Source organism: Euleptes europaea, chromosome 3 (assembly GCF_029931775.1).
Source record: "Euleptes europaea isolate rEulEur1 chromosome 3, rEulEur1.hap1, whole genome shotgun sequence".
In the NCBI taxonomy this organism is placed as follows: Eukaryota; Metazoa; Chordata; class Lepidosauria; order Squamata; family Sphaerodactylidae; genus Euleptes; species Euleptes europaea.
Window position 1 is genome coordinate 36,840,103 of NC_079314.1, and position 25,076 is coordinate 36,865,178.

At 46.1% G+C, this 25,076-nt stretch overlaps 1 protein-coding gene and 2 non-coding genes across 3 annotated transcripts; all 3 read left to right on the top strand.

Annotated features, from left to right (window-relative positions):
• The first annotated feature begins 2,359 nt into the window (after positions 1-2,359).
• Positions 2,360-16,369, top strand: LOC130474752 (digestive cysteine proteinase 2-like). Its single transcript, XM_056846447.1, has 11 exons — positions 2,360-2,399; positions 2,973-3,032; positions 3,579-3,671; positions 4,674-4,846; positions 5,574-5,814; positions 6,742-6,943; positions 8,663-8,856; positions 10,838-10,929; positions 12,698-12,859; positions 14,077-14,266; positions 16,182-16,369. Exons 1-11 carry the CDS (start codon positions 2,360-2,362, stop codon positions 16,367-16,369), a joined length of 1,635 nt encoding a protein of 544 aa, XP_056702425.1.
• A 6,737-nt stretch (positions 16,370-23,106) lies between these two features.
• LOC130475895 (small nucleolar RNA SNORA16B/SNORA16A family) lies at positions 23,107-23,246 on the top strand. Its single transcript, XR_008933266.1, has one exon. It is a non-coding gene; the product is annotated as a small nucleolar RNA SNORA16B/SNORA16A family (small nucleolar RNA).
• A 918-nt stretch (positions 23,247-24,164) lies between these two features.
• Positions 24,165-24,295, top strand: LOC130475897 (small nucleolar RNA SNORA44). Its single transcript, XR_008933268.1, has one exon. It is a non-coding gene; the product is annotated as a small nucleolar RNA SNORA44 (small nucleolar RNA).
• The last annotated feature ends 781 nt before the right edge of the window (positions 24,296-25,076 follow it).

Sequence of the window (25,076 nt, forward strand, 5' to 3'; positions counted from 1 at the left end):
ACCTCCCACTGGTGGCAAAAAAGGACCTGGCAACCCTAAGTGTAGGGGTACTCAGTCTTGTGGCACCTGTGGGCACTTTTGGAATTTGGAGAAAGGGGCTTGGAAGCAGGCTAGTGAGGAAGATGACTAAGCTCTCACTCCAGCCGGGAGAGGCCCAGCAACGAGGAACAGGAACCAAGTGCTGCAAACTCCCTGCCCAGTTCTGAGGCTCTGCAAGCACCAAACAGGGACAGGAAGTGGCATGAGCTAGGGTTGTCAACTCTGGGCTGGGAAATTCCTGGAGGTGGAGCCTGGGGAGGAAACTCAGCAGGGTATAATATCATACTGTCTGCCCTCTGGAGCAGCCATTTTCTCCTAGGGAACTGATCTCTGTTGGCTCACCTGGAGTTTGGCAACCCTACAGATGAGGGCTCTTTTGGCAGCACGGGCACACACACCCTTGAACTACACTGAAGGGTATAATGCTTATGATAATCTTCTGGGTGCCTCAAGTTTCTTGAGGTCTTGCTAGGATTGCCAACCTCCAGGTACTAGCTGGAGATCTCCTGCTATTACAACTGATCTCCGGCCGATAGAGATCAGTTCCCCTGAAGAAAATGGCCATTTTAGCCATTGGACTCTAGGACATTGAAGTCCCTCCCGTCCCCAAACCCCACCCTCCTCAGGCTCCGCCCCAAAACCTCCCACCGGTTGTGAAGAGGGACCTGGCAACCCTAGGTCTTGCACAATTTCAGAAGAGGCCTCCCCAAGGTGCCAGGGATCAACGGCAGTTTCCACTGTGCACTGCTGCCCAATCAGGACCACAAAAAGCTGCTGCTTTCCTCCAATATGGAGCTTGGCAAGGAAAGCGTTTCAAGCCCAGGATGGGAAACATCATGTAACTTTGACCAAGCGAGGCAACTGCACTGAACGCAAATCGGAATGTTAAAATTCTGGTTCAGAATCTAGTTCAAAGGTCTGTCTTCTTATCTGGTTTTGTTATGGTTTTGAAGAGGGCATTCTGACCGCAAGGCGTAGAACACATGGTTTTCAACCTTGGGACAGCAACCAGATGAGTTTGGAGCAAGAAGAGTTAGCAAAGACAACATATCATAGGACGGAAATCTTAAGTATTCCATTTTCTTGTAGTCCTCTTTAAGACCATCAAGAGATGTCTGCTGGATTGGACCAAAGGTCCACTTAATCCAGCATCCTGCTTCTAGCTGCAACCAGTAAGGTTACCAGCCTCAAGGGCGGGGGGGCCCTGCAGTTCTCCCAGAATTGTAGCTGATCTCCAGACTACAGCTCCCTTTTGAGAGAATGGTGGCAGTTTTGGAGGGCAGATTCATATGGCTTCACATCTCTGCAGAGCTCCCTCCTGCCCCAGGCTTTGTTCTTAGACCCCAACTCAGGAATTTCCCAAGCCAAAGTTGACAACCCTATGCAGACCCAGTTAAAGGTAGATAAAAGGGCAACCAAAATGACCAAGGGTTCAATATCTCTTTTTGTGATGGCATAAAATGGAGAAAGCAAGAATGCTGTAATCCACTTTGGGTCCCAATTGAAGAGAAAAGTGGGGTATAAATAAAGTATTTTTAAAAAAGATGTATAAGAAGAGAAAATGACAGAAATGTTTGCAGCTGGAAATACTGTGGATAGAGTAAGGTTGAAACTCAGAGTCACATAGTGAAATTGATTGACAGATTCAAAATAGACATAAGAAATTGGGTTGGATCCCATGAATCTGTTCCACTGGCATTTTCTCCCAGTGCAAGGAGTCTTCTCTACAAGGCTCTGTGTGCTGAGGGAAATTTCCACCATAAATGGAACAGATTTGTGGGATCCAACCCAATATATCTTGACAAAGCACATCATTGACTTATGGAATTTGTCATCTCAAGGCATGGATATGTCTGCTAGTTTAGATGGCTTTAAACGAGGGTTAGGCTAATGTGTGGATGATGGGTCCATCAACTGCTAGTAGTCATGATGTCTGACTGGAGCTTCCATGTTCAGAGGCAGTATACCTCCAAATACTAGTTCCTGGAAGATGAACCACTGGGGGAGCGTTGCATGGCCCTATTTCTGGGCTCCCCGGTAGCATTGGTTGACCTCACCTGCAGTGATCAATCAATCGCTTTGGACGTGATCATTTTCAACACGGTTGTCTGGAAATTCCGATAGCCAGACTTACTGCTCCCTTTTGGGGGAGCTATAAGCAGCCTTTCCCAGCCCCATTCTAGAATTCAGTAATCTTTCTGATCCCACCCTTAGGGAGGGTCCAGCTTGAACCATTGGCTACCTGACCTCTGCTTGACAATGTTGCTCCTTTTTAAGGTGCTTTTGAGAGCAGTGTGTCTGATCAGTGAATGCTGCAAGAATGGGGATGCTGGTTGTCTTGTTGTGGGCTTATTTCCTTGGTAAGTCTGTCTGTGTACAACAGTGCGGTCCTGCAGATTAGCTGTCTGATGAGCAAGTGCTGAATCCCAGGCAGAATATAGAAATATCTCGTGTGATTAAATGAAGCCCTCATGGGTAGTAGAGAGCTATGGGCAATCATGGTGATTTGTTTGTGTCTTGGCATCATTTTTCTCTTAGCAAAAACAAAGACTCCAATTCTATTTCTTTTGCCATTCTGTGTTATTTTACATTTGTTTCACTGGGGAGAGATCATTGTGAGCCAAAATCTTTTGCTGCAAACTCGGAAAGGAGTACAGTAATATGTGTGTGTGTGTAAAGTGCCTTCAAGTTGCAGCCAACTTATGGCAACCCCTTTTGGGGTTTTCATGGCAAGAGACTAACAGAGGTGGTTTGCCAGTGCCTTCCTCTGCACAGCAACCCTGGTATTCCTTGGTGGTCTCCCATCCAAATACTAACCAGGACTGACCCTGCTTAGCTTCTGAGATCTGACGAGATCAGGCTAGCCTGGGCCATCCAGGTCAGGGCGTACAGTAATATGGGGACTCATTAAAAACACCTTTTTTCTGTTTCAGCAACGGAATGCAAACCTCTGCAGATGCTTGTCATGTTTGGGGACGCCTATCATGCCACAGGTAATACTAGGCACTTGGTACCCTTCTATGTTCATTTGATTGCCTGTTTAGTTATTTGTATCTCTGAGATGCCTCAGGATTTTGTGATATAGGGACAGCAGGAAAGTCTGTTGTGCACCTCAGCACTTCCAAAATCTCAACAGATGTCCTTTGGGGAGGGTGGGATATTCCCAGCTTTCCACCCATCAGGAAGAAATGCTGCAAATAAATTTCCCGTCAAGGTGAGGGCTATGGATCAGGTGTGTTTCAATCAATTGTAGTGCCTAATGCTTATACTATATGTATCACACCCGAGCAGAGCCTTTCCAGACAATTGAGAAGGGGACAATTTCTATACTTCTAAAAGCCCATAATGTGATCAAGTGTAGCACAGTGGCTGAGTGACCGAACTGTGATCTTGAAAGTCACGGATTCAAACTTCGTGCTCTGCCTTTGTGCAGATGACAACAGACCCTGCACTTTGTGACAAGCCTCACGGAGATTTCCAGAGTCCACAACGACCTCTCTTCCACGCTAACCAGTTCCAACCATCTTGCTTCCTTCCAGGGGTTCTCAGACTGCCTTATGCTAAAATAGAAGAGCCCTTTGAGGCCTGGTTCAACGCGACAGAAGGAAACAGCCGGATCCAGTATTATCATGGTATGCAGAGTCATGTCGCAGTAGCTTAATGAAAGGAAAAAAAACATTCATTGCTCATTCCCTCTGAATGCAGAAATCTGTCTTTGCTCACATGTATGTTGAGCATGGGCAATCTGAATTACATTACAAGGTGTTTCCTTCACTAGTTGTTTCTTGAGAAAGAAGCTCTACACGGGACATATCACTGCAGGGAGAAAACAGGTGTGGGAAGAATGGAGGAGCAATTTCAAGTAGAAAAACAGTGGGGAAAGTGTCAAGCTCCCCTCCTCTGCTACTTCTAACAATAGCTCCCTCCCTGAACTGCTTTTAATCTTTTTTGAAAGGAGCAAGGGGAGATGTTCCTGCCTATAACAACCTTTTCCTGCCTTTCCCCCATGGTTCTCCTGTCCCTTGTTTCCCCCTCGCAATCCTGTGAGGTAGATTAGCTTAGCCAATGAGCTATATGTATGAGTTGGGATTTGAGGTTGTGTAGCCCCATCCTCCTGGGTTGCCAATCTCCCGGTGGTAGCTGGAGATCTCCCAGAATTACAGCTGATCTCTAGGCTACAGACAAGTATTCCCCTGGAGAAAATGGCTGCTTTGGAAGGCATTGTACCCTGTTGAGGTCACTCCCCAAACCCCACCCTCCTCAGGCTCCACTCCCAAAATCTCCAGAATTTCCCAACCCAGAGCTGGCAACCCTATCTGACACGCTTACCAACGTACTGCACTGGCTTTCAACCAAAGAAACATGCCAATGGCCTGATATATTTATACCCCACTTTTCTCTCTAATAGGGACCCCAAAAGGCTTACAACAGTGTCCTCTTCTTATCCTCAAACCAGTCATGTGAGGTAGGATAGGCTGAGAGAGAGATGGTGCTATAAGTTATGTGGCCTTATAAAGAAATCTCATTATCTGATTTAGCATGAGAGACAGGGTGGGCTGGAATTGCTAATTAAATAAGGAATGGGTGTGTTTTCTGAGGCAATTAAATCATCCATGTTTCTCTCCTTGCATCAGGCCAGGTGATCACTTACCAGCGTGGCTCCTTGAAGCCTTTTGGGGCCAGCTTCAAGATAACCCCAGAAACCACAGAAACCAGCCTGAATATCAGGAAATGTTTCCAGGTCAATGGCACATCTAAGTTTCCTATTAGGCCTCAAAACATCTTCCCTGCCCTAACTGAGTTCCAGGTGAGTGCCTCAGGAGCCTCCTCTCTGGGGTGTGTGTGTGCGCGCGCACAAATGCACACTGGGGTGGTGATAATGCCTGATGGAGATTCTTGGAGCCTTCATTCCACCACTTGGCTAATGGTCCAAAACTACCCAGGTGCCACTTATGTAAAGGTCCGCTTCTTCCTGTAAGTCCCTGGGTTCCAGTTAGGGTTGCCAAGTCCCTCTTCGCTACCAGCGGGAGGTTTTTGGGGTGGAGTCTGAGGAGGGCGGGGTTTGGGGAGGGGGAGGACTTCAATGCCATAGAGTCCAGCTGCCAAAGCGGCCATTTTCTCCAGGTGAACTGATCTCTATCGGCTGGAGACCAGTTGTAATAGCGAGACATCTCCCGCTGTTACCTGGAAGTTGGCAACCCTAGTGCCAGTTGCAGTCCTACCTGCTTAGGGTATCAAGCTGGTATCAACTACAGGCCGTGTCTTTTCTATTATAGCTCCTATTCTGTGGAATGGCCTCCCTGAGGAGGCTGGGGAGGGGTGCCATCTCTAGAAATGTTTAGTAAGCTTTGCAAAGCCATTTTGTTTCCCAGGGCTTTTAATGGAGGTTATCTGTTAGGAGGGAAAGATTATTTTGGGTTCTCTTTTATTCTGGTGATTTGTTAGCTGCCTTGAACCATGAACAAAAGTGAAGTATAAATATTGAAAAATAAACACTGGATTGTCTTCCTGTTCTTTCCCATTGCCAATTCCAGGCTATACGGCAGGAAACCTACAATGGATGGAACTGCACAGTGCTGGAGAGCATGTCATACTGGGGCAAGAAGAAAAACATCTATACATTGTGGGTGGCAGAAACTTCCACTGGGCTTGTGCCTGTGCATTATGAGATGTCGGGATACAACACCCTCTTGGGCTCCCACTACGACAAGTATGAGATTGACTATACCAGCTTTTCCCAGACCTTCCCATTCGATGTCTTTGATCTCCCTCATGGTATGTGCAGAACAATACTGTTCTCTTGAGTTTGGCTGCCACATTGATCCATCCTGTGTTGCTCTGGGGTATTTTTGTAGCAACCCTACCACATGTTCCCCTAATCATCTGCTAGCCAGGTTTTCTCTTGCTCTGCTTTGATCTTTCCAGAACCTGGTTTGATACAATCGTTTTGGAAAGATCACTGTCCGAATAGGAGCTGCTTCAAAAGATCTACAGCTGTTTCCAAATGGGTGCCCCCCTGCAGGTCTTTTCCATGCAGAAGGGTGCTTGACTACCTCCAATGCAGAATCGTGCTTGGCTTGCAACCACCCAGTGTTCTGTGATTAGTCCCAGCCCACATGGCAGCCATTTCATGATTGGCCTCACCCCCATGGGGGTCGTTTTGTTACAGTGCCCACTGCCTCTTCTCGAAATGTCCAAAGTGCCCACAGATTCTGTGACTCAAAAGTACTTATTGCCATGACTTAGTTACATCCTACCTAGAGTTGCCAGCTCTGGGTTGGGAAATACCTGGAGATTTTTGGGGCGGAGCCTGAGGAAGGTGGGGTTTGGAGAAGGGAGGGACTTCAATCCCATAGAGTCCAATTGCCAAGGTGGCCATTTTCTGATCTCTTGTCGGCTGGTCTCTATCGGCTGGAGATCAATTGTAATAGCAGGAGATCTCCAGCTAGTACCTGGAGGTTGGCAACCCTAATCCTACCTATTCCTCATCCTGGAAGCCAACACATCTTTCAAGGACTCCTAAGAGGTCTCCTCCCATCCAGATATAGACCAGAAGCAGACCTACTTAACTTCTACAAAGTTTTCATAACATGGGCCTACAGACCACAGACTGGTACCTCATATCAGTTTTCTCCTCGGCTTGTGGCAATCCAGAGGGAACTAAATAAAACAGCCTCAGTCACTTTTTCTTTTCTCTCACAGACATCAAGTGTGAAAACTGGGCCAGGCCAGCTCTAGAACACCAGATCATGGCCAATCCCATGCAGGAATTTGTTGGGACTACCGGAGAGATAAGCAGACACCATGAGCATCTCTTTCAGCGCTACAGGAAGAAATTCGGGAAGACCTACAAGAGCGAGAAGGAGATGGAGCACAGGAAACACAACTTCATACACAACAGGAGGTACAGAAGGTGGTGGCAGGGATGAGGAGCGGCAAGCTGCTCTGAGCCCAGCCTTCGGGTTGGGGAGAGCGGGGTGGAAATGTAACAAATAAATAAGACCCGATTGTGTTAAGTTCAACCACTTCTCCCACAAAACGGGTAGGAATCACGGCAGTGGGTCACATCGCGTGGATCCGTGCTGCATTCTGTTTTCCCCAGCAGTCCCTTTTGTCCCTGGGATTGTTGATTCCCAAGGTCATAGGACCCACATGGATAGGGACCCATCATTACAGGTAAGTTTCCCCCAGCAGAAGAAGTAGATAGGGTTGCCAACTCCGGGTTGGGAACTACCTGGAGATTTTGGGGGCGGAGCCTGAGGAGGGCAGGGTTTGGGGAGGGGAGGGACTTCCATGCCACAGAGTTCAACTGCCAAAGCGGCCATTTTCTCCAGGTGAACTGATCTCTGTCGGCTGGAGATCAGTTGTAATAGCAGGAGATCTCCAGCTAGTACCTGGAGGTTGGGAACCCTAGAGGTAGCAGGTCCCCAGAATGTTCAGGTCAGGAAAAAAGGTACTAGGAGAGAAGGGTTTTTTAAATTGTTTTTGTAAAGGGATACAGAAAGTTAAAAAAAAAGTGATAAAGGGGAAAATATCAAACCTATTTCATCTTCTGAGCTTTACCCAATCTAAGATATCGTCAGATCAACATAACATCAGTCGTCTTAAACATGTAAACATTATTGTAAGCATTCCTTGAGTAATTTCTAAAGTAATTCTCTAAACTCTTTGTTTTTAATAAGTATTCATGGCACGTGAGTAATAATCATATAAAGGTTGCCATTTTATCATAAATTCGTCTATGGAGTTCATTTTTAACAATTAAGTTAATCTGGCCATTAATGCAAAACCAAGAAGTTTGCTGCTCCATTCTGTAGTAGCTGGTATTATGTTGGATTTCCAGTATCTAGTGTAGACAATTCTAGCAGCAGAAGTTGCATATTGGTAAAGTTCTTTATTAACAACGTTCACTTGGGGAGGGGTTATAACCAACAGCATATATTTGGGATCTAATTCAAAATTTTCTCGCAGCATTGTCTGAATTTCTCTATTAATTTTTCACCAATATTTTTGGTACAGGTCCACCATTGGTACAGGTCCACCATTTTGGTACAGGTCCAACAAAAAAGTTCCTGCTGTGTCAGGAGAGAAGGTTTAGGCTGCTTTTCCCTAAGCACCATGGTCCTGATCTGGATCAGGCTTGGGCACACCTAAGGAATTACAGCTGACCAAAAGGCCTAAGGATTTGCCACTAGGGCTTTGCAATGTGGGAAACGGCCTTGATTTCATTTGTCTCACTGTCATTACTGGTCAAATAGATTAGGCAGATTTTACAATGTAAACCTGCATAACCTGTGAACAAAGCTGATGGGAAAGGATTGTGCTATCATATGTTTCATCTGCTCTTCCTCAAAGGAGCTGAGGGCAGTGTGTGGTTCTCCCCTCCAGCCCATTTGATATCCACAACTCTTTCAGGTAGGTTAAGGTGAACAACAAAGACTGGCCCAAGATCATCTAGTGAGCTTCATGGCTGAATGGGGACTTGAACCTCAGGTCCTCCAGGGCCCAGGCCAGTACTCTAACCACTATACCACAGAGACTCTTGTATCATCTTCATGTCTGAAAACAATGGTTTCTGCAGCCTCCTTTTTGTTTCTGCAGCCTCCTTTTTGTTTCCTCCCAGGTATGTTCACTCCAAGAACCGAGCCAACCTCTCCTACAAACTGGCAGTGAACCACCTGGCCGATCATACTGCAGAGGAGATGGCTGTGCTGAGGGGGAGGTTAAAAACCAGGAGCCCCAATAATGGGTGGTCTTTCCCATCACAAGGCTATAATGACCTCAACCTGCCAGAAACCTTGGACTGGAGGCTTTTTGGTAAGCATATGGGCATCTCAGATCCGGGGGCTCAGCTGGATCCTAAATTTCTTTCACAATCAAAATATCGTCTTGCATGAAATGAACATGGAAAACTTGGGCCTGGTTCATATGTGGTAGGAAACGAGGTGGCAGTGATCAGAGAAGGTAGCATGGACAGCTTTATTTTATATTGCTGGTAGAGGGTCATGGAAGAGTACCTTTTGGTGTGTGCTGTTTTGCCAGAAGCTCAGCTGTACACAGAAAGCAAAGAGAACAATTAGTCTTTTTTTCTTCTGCAATGCTAATTTTCTGTTGCGTGGAATTTTTCTTTGTGTGAGTGAGAGAGAGATCCACCACTTGCAGTCTAAAATAATCACCTATTTTTGTAGTTCTGCCATGGTATTCCTTTGCATGTGTACACTAGATAGGGTGACCAGTAGGTAGGGTTGCCAACCTCCAGGTACTCAGTACAGGAGCGAAGAATACTTATAAGTGCAAACAAATATTTATATGCTACAGTGTCTAATACAATACGCACTTCATAAATATACAAAAAGAACCATTCATACAGTTGTAACACACATACACAAAATCATCTCTAGGATGGTGGTGAATGGAAAAAGTTCAATAGAAGGTGAAGTTTCTCTCAAGATATGCTCAACAGTCTTCTGTATTCATTCCATGCAGGTAAGCAGGTAAGTAGAGGTAATAAATATTAATTCAGGAGGAATAACTTCATGGAGGATACGGTCGTTTCAAATTCTTGACAATTTGAATTCTTCATCAGTCCTTCAAGCATTTTCCTCTTATATTGCACATCTTGATAATAAATTACAAAGTGCTGGATATAGTTCAATTCCCACGAAGGGTAACATTCACAAGTGTAGCCATGTAAGCAATGTGAAACTAACTATCTAAATACCTGTATTTAGATAGTTAGTTTCACATCGCTTACATGGCTACACTTGTGAATGTTACCCTTCGTGGGAATTGAACTATATCCAGCACTTTGTAATTTATTATCAAGATGTGCAATATAAGAGGAAAATGCTTGAAGGACTGATGAAGAATTCAAATTGTCAAGAATATGAAACGGCCGTATCCTCCATGAAGTTATTCCTCCTGAATTAATATTTATTACCTCTACTTACCTGCTTACCTGCATGGAATGAATACAGAAGACTGTTGAGCATATCTTGAGAGAAACTTCACCTTCTATTGAACTTTTTCCATTCACCACCATCCTAGAGATGATTTTGTGTATGTGTGTTACAACTGTATGAATGGTTCTTTTTGTATATTTATGAAGTGCGTATTGTATTAGACACTGTAGCATATAAATATTTGTTTGCACTTATAAGTATTCTTCGCTCTTGTACTGAATTTCTTATCCTTTGATACTAGTACAGTGGTGTCTATTTTCTCCTCCAACCCCCAGGTACTAGCTGGAGATCTCCTGCTATTAGAACTGATCTCCAGCCAATAGAGATCAGTTCACCTGGAGGAAATGGCCGCTTTGGCAATTGGACTCTATGGCATTGAAGTCCCTCCCCTCCCCCAAACCCCACCCTCCTCAGGCTCTGCCCCAAAAACCTCCTGCCATTGGCGACGAGCGACCTGGCAACCCTACCAGTAGGCCTGGAAAAAAATTTCCTGTCTAGAGGCCTAATTTATAGGAATTAGAGCTTTAATTTATAGAAATGGGCAGTGGAAGCTTTTCATAGCATGGAGATAAGTTGTATCCTCTAGTAAATAACATCCCATTAAGCCATTATTAAAGGGACAGGATATTTGAATGTTATGTTTGTATGTTTGCTTACGAATAAGATGCCGCTGGTCCTTTAAAGACCAAGTTCCTAGTTTCATCCAAATATATACTTTTGCTCCTGTGACCATTTGCACACTGAAAACTGCATTGGGATTGCTTTTAAAAATTTGATTGTGGCGCTGGTGTGTTGGTTGACATGTGTCCTTCCTTCCACTCTGGCCACCAATGAAGGTGCTGTGACCCCTGTCAAAGACCAGGCTGTGTGTGGATCCTGCTGGAGTTTTGCTGCCACTGGAGCGCTGGAGGGGGCCCTCTTCCTCAAGGTGGGAGTCCAGGGGCTTGAAGACAAAAAGAGCCATCTAGACACTTACCAGAGCAGAGTAGCTTCAGAAAAATTGTAGCATTATGTGCCTTCATACAGGGGGTTAGGGGTCAACATTTTCAAGTCTAGTTCTTACAGAAAGCAGAGAAGGTTGTAAAACTGTTCCCTTCAGACTGCACATAGGGTTGGGTTGCCAGGTCCCTCTTTGCCACTGGTGGGAGGTTTTTGGGGCCGAACCTGAGGAGGGCGGGGCTTGGGGAGGGGAGGGACTTCAGTGCTATAGAGTGCAATTGCTAAAGCAGCCATTTTCGCCAGGGGAACTGATCTCTGTCGCCTGGAGACCAGTTGTAATAGTGGGAGATCTCCAGCTCGTGCCTGGAGGTTGGCAGCCCTAACATAGGGGGACATAAGAGGAGCCCTGCTGGATCATTCCAGTGGTCTGTCCAGTCCGACATCCTCTTTTCCACTGTGGAAAACACATAAGCCAGGGACAGAGAGGCCAAACCTATATAGCTTGGCCTATAGTTGGCCCTATGGTTGCCCCCAGCAATTAGCATTCATATCTACATTGCTCTCAAGCATGGGGGTTCCAGTTAGTCTTCATGGCTAATCCCAATTGACAGATATTTTCTCCACAAATCTCTTTTAAAGCCATAGTAAGCAAGCAGCTAACATGGCATCCTGTAGCAGTGAGAACTTCCACATAAGGTTGACAATCCAGGTTGGGAAATTCCTGGAGATTTGAGGGTGGAGTAGGGTTGTCAACCTGCAGGTACTAGCTGGAGATCTCTTGCTATTACAACTGATCCCCAGCCGATAGAGATCAGTTCACCTGGAGAAAATAGCCGCTTTGGCAATTGGACTCTATGGCATTGAAGTCCCCCCCCTCCCCAAACCCTGCCCTCCTCAGGCTCTGCCCCAAAAACTTCCCGCCGGTGGTGAAGAGGGACATAGCAACCCTAGGGTGGAGCCTATGGAGAGGGTAGAGGAGGGATCTTGATGGGGTATAATGCCATAGAGTCCACCTTCCAAAGCAGCAATTTTCTTTAAGGGAACTGATCTCTGTAATCTGTAGATCAGCTGAAATTCCGAGAGATCTCCAGGCCCCACCCGGAAGTTGGCAACTGTTGTTCCACAGTTAATTATGCATTGTGTCATGAAAAAATGGGGGAGGGGTCAGACCTGAAATGATCAACTGCATTCAAGTTAGGACAAGTACTTGTGTCCCGACTCATGTAAGACATGACATCTAGTTTGAGTCTGAGTTAAAGCATTATGGGAGAAGGAGAAAAATGCTCTCTCTCTCTCTCTCTCTTTATATAGATATGTCTCCACTTTCTCCATGTTAGGCATAATTATATAGAACAACCCCCCGGGCTCTCTTTTTTCTACACTGAAAAGCCACAAACACTGTAGATTTGGGAAAGGGGCTCTAACCCCACCCCAGGAGAGGATTGCATAGCAGAATCCTTCTTTGTCAAAAATATCTCTGCACATACAAAACTAACAGAACAAAAAAAAGACTTACCGTAAGTTGCCTAAAGTGGTATCTATTTTTTCACCATACAAAGGTGCTTTTAACCTCCAATCCTGCTTCTATTCACACATACCCCGTCTTTATACACAATCAGTTGCACGGTTTGTGGGATTGTTCCTAAATGTACAGTATATCAACAATTAAGGAGTCGTCCCTAGGGATTTGTCCATTGAACCGTGATGGTTTGAGTGCTGTCCCAACTAAGGAATCTTCTTTTCTCCCTTTCCCTGAGACCGGAGTGCTGACTCCACTGTCCCAGCAAGCTTTAGTGGACTGTTCCTGGGGCTTTGGAAACCACGCTTGCGATGGTGGTGAGGAGTGGTCTGCGTACGAGTGGATCATGAGACATGGTGGGATTCCTAGCACAGAGTCCTACGGGCCTTACATGGGCCAGGTGAGTCTACCTGTGGCTTGACTTCAGTCTCACATTTTTCATCTCACACTTCCTCCAAGATGCTGAGAAACACACCATTGTCCCCTTCTTCATTTTGCAATGACCCTGTGAGACAGATTAGGCAAGAGATGAACATGATGTCCTGCTACATGCCAACATCACATCTGGGCAAAAACCTGGACATGACTTCAGCACATCAGCGGTAATACCATAGAGTTTCTAGAATGTTGGCTGAGCTCACGTCTGAGTTTTTGCCTGGACATGACATTGGCATGTGGTAGAGTGTCGTTGTCACTCCCCCACAATTCTCCTGCCAGCCCCCGGAGATGTAGGTGGGTGGGGGCCTTTAGCAGGAGAATGCCCGCCTGAAGTGGGCATATGGCATCCCAGCGAGTTGTGTCTGAGTAGAGATCTGAAGCCTGGTCTCACCAGGCCTAGTTCAAACTCTAACCAAAAACACTACCCTGCATTAGGTGTCCCAGTCAAAAAACCATATGATCTGGGAACAAGGGAATGCATGTCTACCCTAAACAATGGAAACTAAGCAGAGTTACACCTGTCTGTCATTTGCCCACTTTTCTCTTTGAAAGTGAGGTCTAGGGTTGCCAGCCCTCCTGTCAGCTCAGAGGGGCAGCAGGAGAAACATAAAGCAAAACAGAAGGCCAGCAGCCGACAGCATGGTATTATGAAGACAGCTTTGCCTCTCGAAAGCTCATACCCCAGAAATCTTGTTGGTCTCTAAGGTTCTACTGGACTTGAATCCAGCTGTTCTATGCAGACCAATATGGTCACCCTCTGCAAAAAATGTTGGGAGGTTTCATGATAGGAGCTTCTCAGCTGTCTTTGAATTGGTGCTCCCTTGAGATGCAAAGATGATGGCACCTGAGCATCTTCTGAAGTACCTCCTGCTCTAGTGAAGTGGAAGAAATCAGAGAATGGCTCTTTGCTTTGGGGAATGACCAAGTAGGCAACAGGAAATACACTGGCAGGTTCCATGGTTCTCATGGGCACCACATTGGAAATCATAGCTTTAGGGATCTGGAAAACCTGTGGCTCCTCTGCACTCCCGTGCCATTGTGACTCCCAAGAAGCCCCCTAGATTCCTACCTTGCATGCATCATTAGCAGTTTATAAATCAGAAGGAATTGCCGAACTGTGGGCTCAGAGGCAAATCTGCACTAGCTTTCTCACCTTTTTCTGTTGTCCTTGCTTTTCAGAATGGCTATTGTCACTACAACCAATCAGAGTTGACAGCACAACTCTCTGGCTATTTCATCATGGACTCTGGAGACACCCAGGCCCTGAAGGTTGCGCTCTACAAGCATGGCCCTGTGGCCGTGAACATTGACGCCTCCCACAAATCCTTTGCCTTCTATGCCAGTGGCATCTACTATGAACCAGAGTGTGGTAAGTACAGTTTGGCTCTTGAACTTGAGGCCTCTTTGGTGGGCAGACATTTGGGTAGGAAGGCTCTATAAGCTTTGACTAACATAAGGAGGCTGGTAGGCTATGGATAGTCTCAGTAAACTTAACTAAAAGGGGACAGGTCCATGGCTCCTTCTACATTGGATCCCCCCCCCCCATACACACATGGAATGCGGCATGCCTCTGCATTTTTTGCAACTTCTGAGCATGACTTGCAGGACTCCTTCCTTTAAACTGGTTCAAAGGAAAACCCCTTCATCTGATTCAAAGGAGGAAATAGGGGGCTACGAGCAGAGCGTCCATGTGGACGTCTAACTGCAGGCAGTCTAGTGAATGATATAAAGGTAAGAGCCAGCGTAGTGTAGTGGTTAAGAGCTGCGGACTGTACTCTGGAGAACTGGGTTTGATTCCCTGCTCCTCCACATGAGCAGCGGACTCTAAGCTGGAGAACTGGGTTTGATTTCCTACTCCTCCACTTGAAGCCTGCTGGGTGACCTAGGGCTAGTCACAGTTCTCTCTGAACTCTCTCAGCCCCACCTACCTCACAAGCTGTCTGTTGTGAGGAGGGAAAGGGAAGGCGATTGTAAGCAGTGTTGAGACTCTGTAAAAATAGAGAAAAACAGGGTATAAAAACCAACTGTTCTTCTTCTTGTCTGCAAAATGGCAGAACTAAGCTGTGCATTCCTACCCCCCCCCCCAGCCCTTTGTTTTTGCTGTTTGCAGCTTTGATTGCCGCTCAACCGGGAAGGGGGAAAGTGGGAGTGCCGGGGGAGGGGGGCGGTGACAGATGGTATTCTGCACCATGTGACTGAGGGGCAGGAGTGAGGGTGGCAGGGGGAACACAAATAGTGTGGTGATTGGGAGTGTGGATATCATCCCGGCCAGCTGCCACCCTGCTTTACTTAGCAGAGGAAAAGCAAGGGAGGGCAGTTAAAAGCCCCTTTTCCCACCCTTCCCCCTTGAAAAGAACCTTTTAGGACTTTTTGCAAGGGAGAGGCAAGTCTTGGTCTTTGCAGAGGATAGAAAGATCTGGAAGCTAGGCCACATGAAATTATCCTATGCTTTTTTGGCATTTCGGAACCTTCTGTGAACAATGACCCCACTTTCCCCTTTTTTCTTCTTTTGAAACCAGAAGACTAGAACCTTTGTGGCTGTTTTTTAAAAAGAAACCTCAAATTCTTCAGGGGGCAGATTTAACCATTTATCCAGTGTTCTGACCTGGATGGCCCTGACCTGGATAGTGCCCTGACCTGGATGGCCCAGGCTATCCTGATCTCGTCAGACCTCAGAAGCTAAGCAGGATCAGCCCTGGTTAGTATTTGGATGGGAGACCACCAAGGAATACCAGGGCTGCTGTGCAGAGGAAGGCACTGGCAAACCAGACTTGAAGGCACTTCACACACACACACACACACACACACCAGTGTTCTTGCTCCCAAGTAGAAAGGCCGTGTGAATGAGTCCTCTGGCAATTGATATTTCATTGAGTCTATTTCTGATAATATACCAGGGATGGGGATGGGTGGAGCAGGAGGATTTTGCTCTTCATAAGGTACTTGCTTTTCTTCATCGGGGCTCAAACATTACGTTTTCACTCATAATAATTTTAAAAGACTTTTCCAACAAGAGAATGGTGCAGAGATGGTGGTGCTCTTACCCCTTCCTTACCTGCCATCTTCCTGATTTATTTAGTAGAAGAAATGCAAGGGAGGACAGAGTTTAAAAGACCATTTCCCCCACCCCTTCCCCCTCTAAAAAGAACCCCTGAAAGCTGCCTCTTTCAATGAAGAAAATATGTGTCTTTTGAGCATAAGATGGCTACAATAACAGTCCAAGCTCTTCTCAAAGGTGACTGGCAGAGAGTGGTGAATTGCCTCTTTTCCATTTTCCCTTCCAGGAAACAAGACTATAGAGCTGGATCATGCAGTCCTGGCTGTAGGCTACGGGGTTCTCCAGGGGCAGAACTACTGGCTTATCAAGAACTCCTGGTCCACCTACTGGGGAAATGATGGCTACATTCTCATGGCCATGAAGGAGAACAACTGTGGGGTAGCAACTGCTGCCACCTACCCGGTCCTGGCCTGACAGCCATCAGGAACGTGGCAGTCGATATACAACTGACCTGCTGACTTTGGCAATGACAACTGAACAGTTCGGACGTTGCGGTCTAACAAAATCCTGTGGGAAGGAGAATGCTGAACTAGATGGCTCATTGGTCTGACCCCACGGAGCCCTTCAGGACTACCCCTCCTATAATAAATACACCATTGTATTGTTATATGCTCTGTTGGGCTGAATCCTGCAGATCCGACAACCCCTGTGCTTTCCCCCAGCCCAGGGAATCTTCCCTTAATACACGTGACGGGGGGGGGGGGGGGTACCCCCTTGCAGTGGGGAAAAGCAACATCATTCATAAATCAGATTACATGAACTGGCCCAAAGTGTCCTGTGGAATGAATGTATTGCGATTTGGTCTAGATCCTGTATCTTCAAGGCTCAACACCTTTGCCCATTTAATATTTTGATGATTAATACAACTTCGTTTGGTATGGCACAAAATAACATAGTTAGCCACTCTGTAAGGGCTTTTTCAAACACCCGAAGAGCCCTGCTGGATTGTATTAATGGTTCATCTACTCCAGGGAAGTAAAAATTCCCTAGAGATCTGGACTGGGACTAGTGTTCTTTAACTTCCTCATACATGATCTGGAATAAGACCATAACATCTGAAGAGCTCCGTGGGGTCAGACCAATAAGCCAACTAGTTCAGCATTCTCCTTCCCACCGTAGATAACCAGATGATCCAGAGGCTCATAACCGAGAAGGCAAAGGCCCAAGCCTCCCCCTGCTATTGCTTCCCAAGCAAATGGCCATCAAAGGTATGCTGCCTCTGAACACATGAAGCTGCCTTATACTGAATGAAACCCTTGGTCCATCAAAGTCAGAATTGTCTACTCAGACCAGCAGCGGCTCTCCAGGGTCTCAGGCAGAGGTCTTTCACATCACCTACTTGCCTAGTCCCTTCAGCTGGAGATGCTGGGGATTTAACTCTATTGAACATAGAGGTTCCATTTAGCCCAACATAGCTCATAGCCACTGATAAACCTATCCTCTATAAAATTATTGATTCCTCTCTTTTAAAGCTATTGAAGCTAATGAAATCCATAAGTTGGGGAGGGGCTGTGGCTCAGTAGTAGAGCATCTGCTTGGCATGCAGAAGGTCCCAGGTTCAATCCCCGGCATCTCCAGTTAAAGGGACTAGGCAAGTAGGTGATGTAAAAGACCCTGGAGAGCGGCTGCCGGTCTGAGTAGACAATACGGACTTTGATGGACCAAGGGTCTGATTCAATATAATGCAGCTTCATGTGTTCAAGTTATTTGGTGTTATCTAAAGACATGCTTCTTTTTCTGGAGGTTGGGGAGCAGAAGTCAGAGGGAGTAATGCACTAGATCACATCTATTATCATCCCTATGTCATGGAAGGAGATGGTGTTCACTTTGTTGTGGTAGAAAAGAGCAAGAGTCCAGAAGCACCTTAAAGAATAACAAAGTTTCTGGCAGGGTGTAAGCTTTCGTGAGCCACATCTCACTTCTTCAGATACAGCTAGAATGACTTTGTTGTGGAGGAGGGAACAAGGATTGGCTGCACCCAGGCAGCAGAAAAATTTCAAAGATGGGGATCTGAATTGTCAGGGATTTTGGTACCCATTCCAGCCTGTCCTTTCTGTGTTTTCCTGCTGTTGTTGACTTATGTAATAAATTGTATGGGGAAAGCATCTGCAAAACATGTTTCGAGGTGTGTTTTTTTTGGTGTTTTTTTTTTTAAGCCAGGAAGTTTCAAATGGCAGATATAAACAGTTGTTTATATTCCACACTACAAGTCTTTATTTTGTACCAGCTCTAAGGGAAAAACTATTTCTGAGATCAGAGTAAATTATGTGCAGCAAACAAAATGTACACAGATTATGGGCTATGATTTACATTTCTCATGTCTGAACAGCTAGACTAGGCATCATTCATATATGAAAAGCAGATACTCGAGTACTAGCTGGAGCCAGTTTGCAACTGTTACTCCCCACCCACCCCGTGTGTATTATTGAGCACAAGCCCCTATGAAATTTTACTGTGCAAGCCCCATTGAAACAACAGTGAGCTTTGTCTGTAGATTTCCACTGCAATGGCCAAAGCACTTCTGACTGAGTGCAGTGGGACTCTGAAATGGGTAGCTTATGAGCTCCGCATGCGGCTGTCCTTGACCAACGTGCCAGCATTTCAGAATGTTCTCGCCGGAGCAGCAAATCAAAGTACCAGATCTGAGCTCTCAACAGCTCAGACTCTTCACAGTTACACAGTGGCCAAGCAGATGCCTTTCCCTCTTCTAACACTCCCTAGCAGGTAGAATTCAGAGGTACGCTGCTTCTGAACATGGAGGTCCTATTTCACTATGGCAGCGTTTGTTTGTTTTGGCCATCAAGTCAAGGCCATCAATTATGGTGACCTCGTATGTCGTGTTGCATAAGCAAATTGTGTGGAGACACTTTCTTTTGTCTGTCCTGAATTTACTACAAATCTGCTTCATCATGTGCTTCTGAGAAAAGTTCTCTCCCTGCTTTCTCCATGCTGTGAATAATTTTACAAATCTCTGCCTTGTTCCTCTTTAGTCGTCTTTTTTTCCTAAACGGAAAAGCTCCAAATTCTTTCACTTTTATTTGCAGGGAAAGTGCTTCAACCCCTTGATCATTTTGGGTGCCCTTTTCAAACCACCTCCGCTCATCTCATGCCTGGAACACCCCGTGGAAGGGGTCACCATGAGCCAGTTGTCACACTACAGAATGTTCTTCTTTTGTAGCTCTACCATATCCTTTTGGAGATATGGCGACCAGAAGCATGGCAAATACACACGCACCACAGATCTCTACAAGGGCATTAGGATACTTCTCCCTCCGTTTTCTAATCATCCAGAGCATATCATATGGATGATGTATTTACTCAAATTCAAGACTAGGGTTTTCCCCCCCCAGGTATGCATATATTCACATACAGATTACAGTTATGTCTAGGTATATAAAACTTTCTGAGTATAACTTTTTCCAGGGTGGTTATCATGGTCATCTTCCTTGCAGGTGAATATGGTTTATGACTTTACCTTATACCTTATCAGACCTTAGATCCATGGCTCTCCAGGTTCTCTTGCTCTCTTTCTCTAGCTCTCTCTGTCTCTCTCTCACACACACCCTTCCTCAGCCTCTGCCACCCAATTACAAGATTAGCCAGCTCTGGGTTAAAAAAATTCCAGATGTTGGGGATGGAACTTAGAGAGGGCCTTGTTTGGGTCAGGGAAGGAACTCAGCCTGATGTAATACTAGGGTTGCCAATCTCCAGGTGGCAGTGGCTGGAGATCTCCTGCTATTACAACTGATCTCCAGGTGACAGAGATCAGTTTCCCTGGAGCAAACAGTCGCTTTGGCAATTGAACTCTATGGCATTGAAGTCCCTCCCCTCTCCAAACCCCACCCTCCTCAGGCCCCACCCCCAAAATATCCAGGTATTTCCCAACCCGGAGCAGGCAACCCTATGTAATACCAAAGTGTCCCATCTTCTCCAGAGGAACTCATCTGTGTAGCCTAAAGATCAGTTGTAATTCTGGGTGATTTCCAGCCACCACCAGGAGGCTGGCAACCCTAAGGGATTAAGGCTTCACACTAACAGAAACATGAGATTTCTCACTCCTTTTGTTATGTGTTTTAGCAGCGTTTGGAGGCTCCCCATCCATTACAGGTGTTTATTTTTCTCAATTTGAATTTTGCAGAACTCCATTTTACCCTGTACTGCCTGCATTTCACGGCCATTTGACACTACTGGTTTTTTTTAATCTTCCTATTTTCTACATAAAATGTTTGCATGGTGAAAAGTTGGCTCTCTAGCCCCTGAAAGCTGATACTGGAAGAAAATCTTGAGATTCCACTAGAGACGTTCGTTTATTTGCACCGGAGTCCCTTTCATGTGAACCATAGACCAGTCGCAAGCATAGAACCAGCTTCTCCACTGAGCTAGGACCCTTCGTTAAGAGCGAGGAGCAACCATTAAAGAGAGAGAGAGAGAGCACTGAATCAGGTTTCCACTTGATCGTCACCGATCGCTTCCACCCTGCAAAAGGGGACGGGGCGTTTCTGTCCTTCCTCCCTTCCTTTGGATCTGATGCTTCTGTTTTCTCGCGGTTTCAGCAAACAGGCGCGCATGCAAGCGAGGGCATTCCCGGGAACTACATTTCCCAAGAGCCTTTTCAACGTGCGCTTTTAAAAAGAGCCAATCAGAGCCGGCGATACTTGACGTGACTATAAAAGACCAATCCTGAGGCACGCTCTTTCTTTCTTGCGTTTTCCTTTTTGGGTTGCGTTGCGCTGGAAAGAGGTTAGTAAGGTAAAAACGGGCGGGGCGGTTGTTGTAATCCATCGCCATCCTTTTGTTTCTGGGGGGGATAGGTCTTTATTGAGTGTCGATACAATCAGTTGAGGTTTCTCATTTTCTATTTAATAATAAAGTGCAATCAAATGAGGGGCTGGTTTGTGGTATTTCAGACTTGCTTGAGGGATTCTCCAGTTCTCTTTGTAGGGGGTGGGCGGAAGAGGCGAATATGCTTTAACCTGCTGATTTTGGGGGAGGCGAGGATGCTTTAACCTGCTGATTTTGGGGGATTAGCATAGCATTCTGGTTTTGCTGTGTTTCACATTTTGAAACCTCTCTCCTATTTCTGTTAGTGTAACGTTGGAGGAGGGGGCCTAACCGGCTGCACTACAGCTACTAATTTTGTAGAATTAGGTAGTCTCCCCCCGCCGTCGGTTTTATGCAGGCGTGTTACAACCCCACTGCCTGGTGAGGGCAGGTTTTATACGTTTTCTTCAGGCTGTCTTTAGAAATCCTGGTTTAGCAGCCTAAACTGCTACTGAGATCTAGTAGCTTGTAGCATGATTCCTACGTTCAGGAGTTGTGGCAGGTCCCCATTACACGTGGGCATGCTTGCTCGGAATGTTTCTTTGCATTTATTAAAAAAAAAATCTTCATGTAAAAGGCACACGTGTACAGCCCAGGGCAAAGTTTATCCCCTCTCTTTGCCCGCAGGATTGTTGTTGTTTTTTTCAGAGAGGAGCATTCCAAATGTGATCCTTAGTTGGCAGTCTGAAGTGGTATAGTCCAGGGCTTCTTAAACTTTTTCCAGTCGTGACCCCTTTTTGCCCGAGAAATTTTTATGCGACCTTGGGTATATATTAAATCACAAAGAAATTTATTTTAAAACAATTCATTGGTATACATATAATTCTACCATTTACTGTTGCCAAATTTACCATTGCCAAATTGATAACTTTATCCTGGCAGCTAAATTTGAATCTCCACGTGGCTGTGAAGCTGGCTGGGTGGCCTTGAGTGCGTTTGGCCTTGCCTGCCTAGGGTTGCCAGCTCCGGGTTGGGAAAAACCTGGAGATTTTTTGGGGAGGGGAGGAACTTTAATGCCATAGAGCCCAATTGCCAAGGCAGCAATTTTCTCCAGGGGCACCAATCTCTTATCAGCTGGAGATCAGTTGTAATAGCGGGAGATCTCCAGCTAGTACCAGGAGGTTGGCAACCCTAGCTACAGGGTCCTGCAAGAGGAGACCTACCGGCTGATCTAAAACTCCTGGGCCTTTTATGCAGGGATGTTTCACCGCTAGTACCTGGAAGTTGGCAACCCTATGCATAGTTCACCGGGTTATTGTGAGGATTGAATGGGGAAGGGAACATCGCGTATGTCATCTTGAGCTCTGGATTCTGCTCTCCTGCGTGTGTGTGAACCAGGCTTCTGACATGTTCCCGATTGTTCCATTTGTGGGACTTGCTGGGGTTCTCTAGCTTTACAGTACCCCATGGTGCCTCTGGTGAAGTAGGCTGGAAGCCATGTGACATTGTATACTGTAGTAAAGGGATTGCTGGGCGAATCCCTTTTACATTTACATCTGCACAACAATCCTGTAAGGTGGGTTAAAACAAGAGCTTTGTATGTCATTGTGAGTCTCTGGCATACGTCCCAAGAAAATGCAGATATCCAGGCCCAGATGCTTATGCTAAATAATTCCCTACTCTCTTGTGTTCCAAGTCTTAACGCTGTGTTGGAGGAACGTCTCCAAATGGCTTGCGCACTGGACTGGGGTTTGTCTTCTGCCAGGAAGAAAACAGGTAAGCTTGCCCCATCCTTTGAGGGGAAGTTGAGGGATGCACTGACCCACGCAATAAGCTGCTGCTAGGTGAATTAGAAAAGTCATATTTGGCTCCTTATGCTTTTTGTTCTGGTGGCTTTATGAGATCTTCAGGAGTAACTGCTAATTTAACACTCAATGGGGCACTGGCTCCTGCCACCCTTCCTAAAAAATCCCCAAAAGTGCTGGCAGGCACTATAAGCGTGGGAGGGATGGACTGAAATTGAGGCCCTGCTAGGAATGCGGTAGTATTGGTGTGTCTGTCTTTCGGAGGCACACATAGAAATAAAGCAATCCCTGACTTTTAACATCTTTCACTCAAGAAAAGCATCAGACTGAAGATGGTAACGTTGGTGGCCGCGTTTCTTCATCCTTACCAGTGACTTGAGCAGCAGAGGATTTTGTTTAGATGTAAGTGAAATCATTCTTCAGTTGAGTATAGATAGTCTTGGTGCCATTTTTCTATTGCAGTGTAGCCCCTGTAGAGTTGCTCCTGGATTTGCCAGTGGGTGGGACAATTACTGTGTCTGATGTAGTTGTATTAAATTAGCCTCTTTCCGTTGAAAGCTCACTTAACAGCTTCCCCCACGCCCCCCGTGGCCCTGTCGAAGCTGCATCTGTCTCTTGTGTGGCTGATGTGGTCAAAAAGGTGCCAAAAGTAACTCTTCCTTGACGGTCGCTGTTCAGTTGGTCTCTATGTAACTGTCCAGCAACATTTTTAGGAAGGTACAAGTTCTCAGTTGAGGACCTGCCCGGTGTCAACCAAACCCAGGCTTCCAAGTGTGTGAAACAGTAGGGAGGGGTTGCTTCTTGGGGACTGAGTGGTCTTGATTGGTGCTGGGGTGCCTGTGCTTGAAAATCGAGGACAGTGGGGACATTCTGTATGGACCCAGAACCATCAGCTACAGTGATCTCTAATAATGTGCTCATGGGCGCCATGGTGCCTGCTGTTGTGTTTCCTGGTGCTTGGTTTTCTCTTTCCCTGAAGCAAGGAGTTAATTCTGGCTTTCGTCTTAAGTCCTTGGAGCATGCAGTGCTTCTGAAGAGCCTAGGAGGCATCAGCTTTGTGTCTGCAGAAAACACTGATTCTCTCAGTTATCGGAGGGCGCTTAGCTCCCAGCGTGGTGTGGTTTGGAGCGGTGGACTCTGATCTGGAGAACCAGGTTTGATTCCCCACTCTTCCACATTAGCGGCGGAGACTAATCTGGTGAACTGGGTTGGTTTCCTCACTCCTACACATTAAGCCAGTTGGGTGACCTTGGGCTAGCCACAGCTCTCTTAGAGCTCTCTCAGCCCCACTTACCTCACAGGATGTCTGTTGTGGGGAGAGGAAGGGAAGGTGATTGTAAGCCGATTTGATTCTGCCTTAAGTGGTAGAGAAAGTCGGCATATAAAAACCAGCTCTTCTCCCCCCGCCCCCCAAAGTGTCCTGTTGCTCAAAAAGGTTGGGGACCTCTGGGCTAATTTAAGACATGGGAGTTACTGTCATGTAATAGGATTGCCTTCCATCTGTCCTAACAGGTGAAAGAATAAGCGGACCATAAGTTGCAAGAAGCTGCCTTCTTACTATAAGGTCTGTTCAGAGCACAGGTAAGAGAGATCCTTCAACCTTGAGAACGCTAACGTTCTTGCTTGCTTGTCAGGCAAGTGAAATGCATGTTAACCAAGAGCTGCGGCTTAGCAAATAGCCGCCGGATCTCCAACAACATGCGAGAGCAAGATGGAGGGACTTTGACTCTTCAGACTCGGTTATCTGGGGATGTCACTCGACTCTCCTATACTGCTGCAATCAGGAAAGAATGTATTTCCTTGTAGACACTCCTTTTTTGACCTGTCTGCATGTGCTTGTTGAGATGATCAGGGGTTATCTCTTGAGGAAACTGCAGAATGGAGCTGTCTTATAGAAGGTGGCATACCCCTCTGTGCTTTTCCCTCTTGGAAATCACGAGGGCTTGAAACTTGGCTCTGTAAAACTGATTGCAGCAAATGTGCAAGACAAAAGCATCCTTGCTTGATGTCCTTGAGGAGCCTGAGTGGCTTCAATATAGAGAACGGCATTTCTTTTGGCAAACGTTTGATTGGTGTATATATTTTTTCAATATCAGGTATCATCTGAAGCCTTTCTACAGCTGGAACAGATGAAATACAGGGTGTCCCATTGCAGCAGAGAAAGGTGTTTTGCAAGGTACAGTTTAGATCTGCAGTTTTATTTAGGTTTTTTTGCTGCTTTCTAAAATTAAGAGATCTGGAATACTTAGATGGGCAGCTGGATTCCTCCCGATCCCTTTCCCATCAGATCTGAATACCGATCTTATGGTCAAAAAGGAGGGAAAGTAAAATGCGAGCTGGTCTTGCCCTCTTTATGGGACAATCCCACAAGGAATGAGGCTGGCTTGAAACAACTTCTCTGGGCCCCGATGGGTCAGCATTGCTGATAACCATCTTCACAGTTTCAGAAGACTTATCACTGAGGCCAGTAAGGTGTGTGGGGTGTGTGAAAATAGATGTTGCTATGCAAAATCATGGTATACCTCCTTTTTGGGTGGATGTTCTTTGCTCCACTA

What these genes read in the sequence shown, in the direction of transcription:
- LOC130474752 (XM_056846447.1), top strand. Translation starts at nt 2,360, where the DNA reads ATGGGGATGCTGGTTGTCTTGTTGTGGGCTTATTTCCTTG. An exon ending in GTTGTGGGCTTATTTCCTTG is followed by an intron (nt 2,400 to 2,972) that starts GTAAGTCTGTCT and finishes TTTCTGTTTCAG; the next exon opens with CAACGGAATGCAAACCTCTG. An exon ending in AGGGGGCCCTCTTCCTCAAG is followed by an intron (nt 10,930 to 12,697) that starts GTGGGAGTCCAG and finishes CCTTTCCCTGAG; the next exon opens with ACCGGAGTGCTGACTCCACT.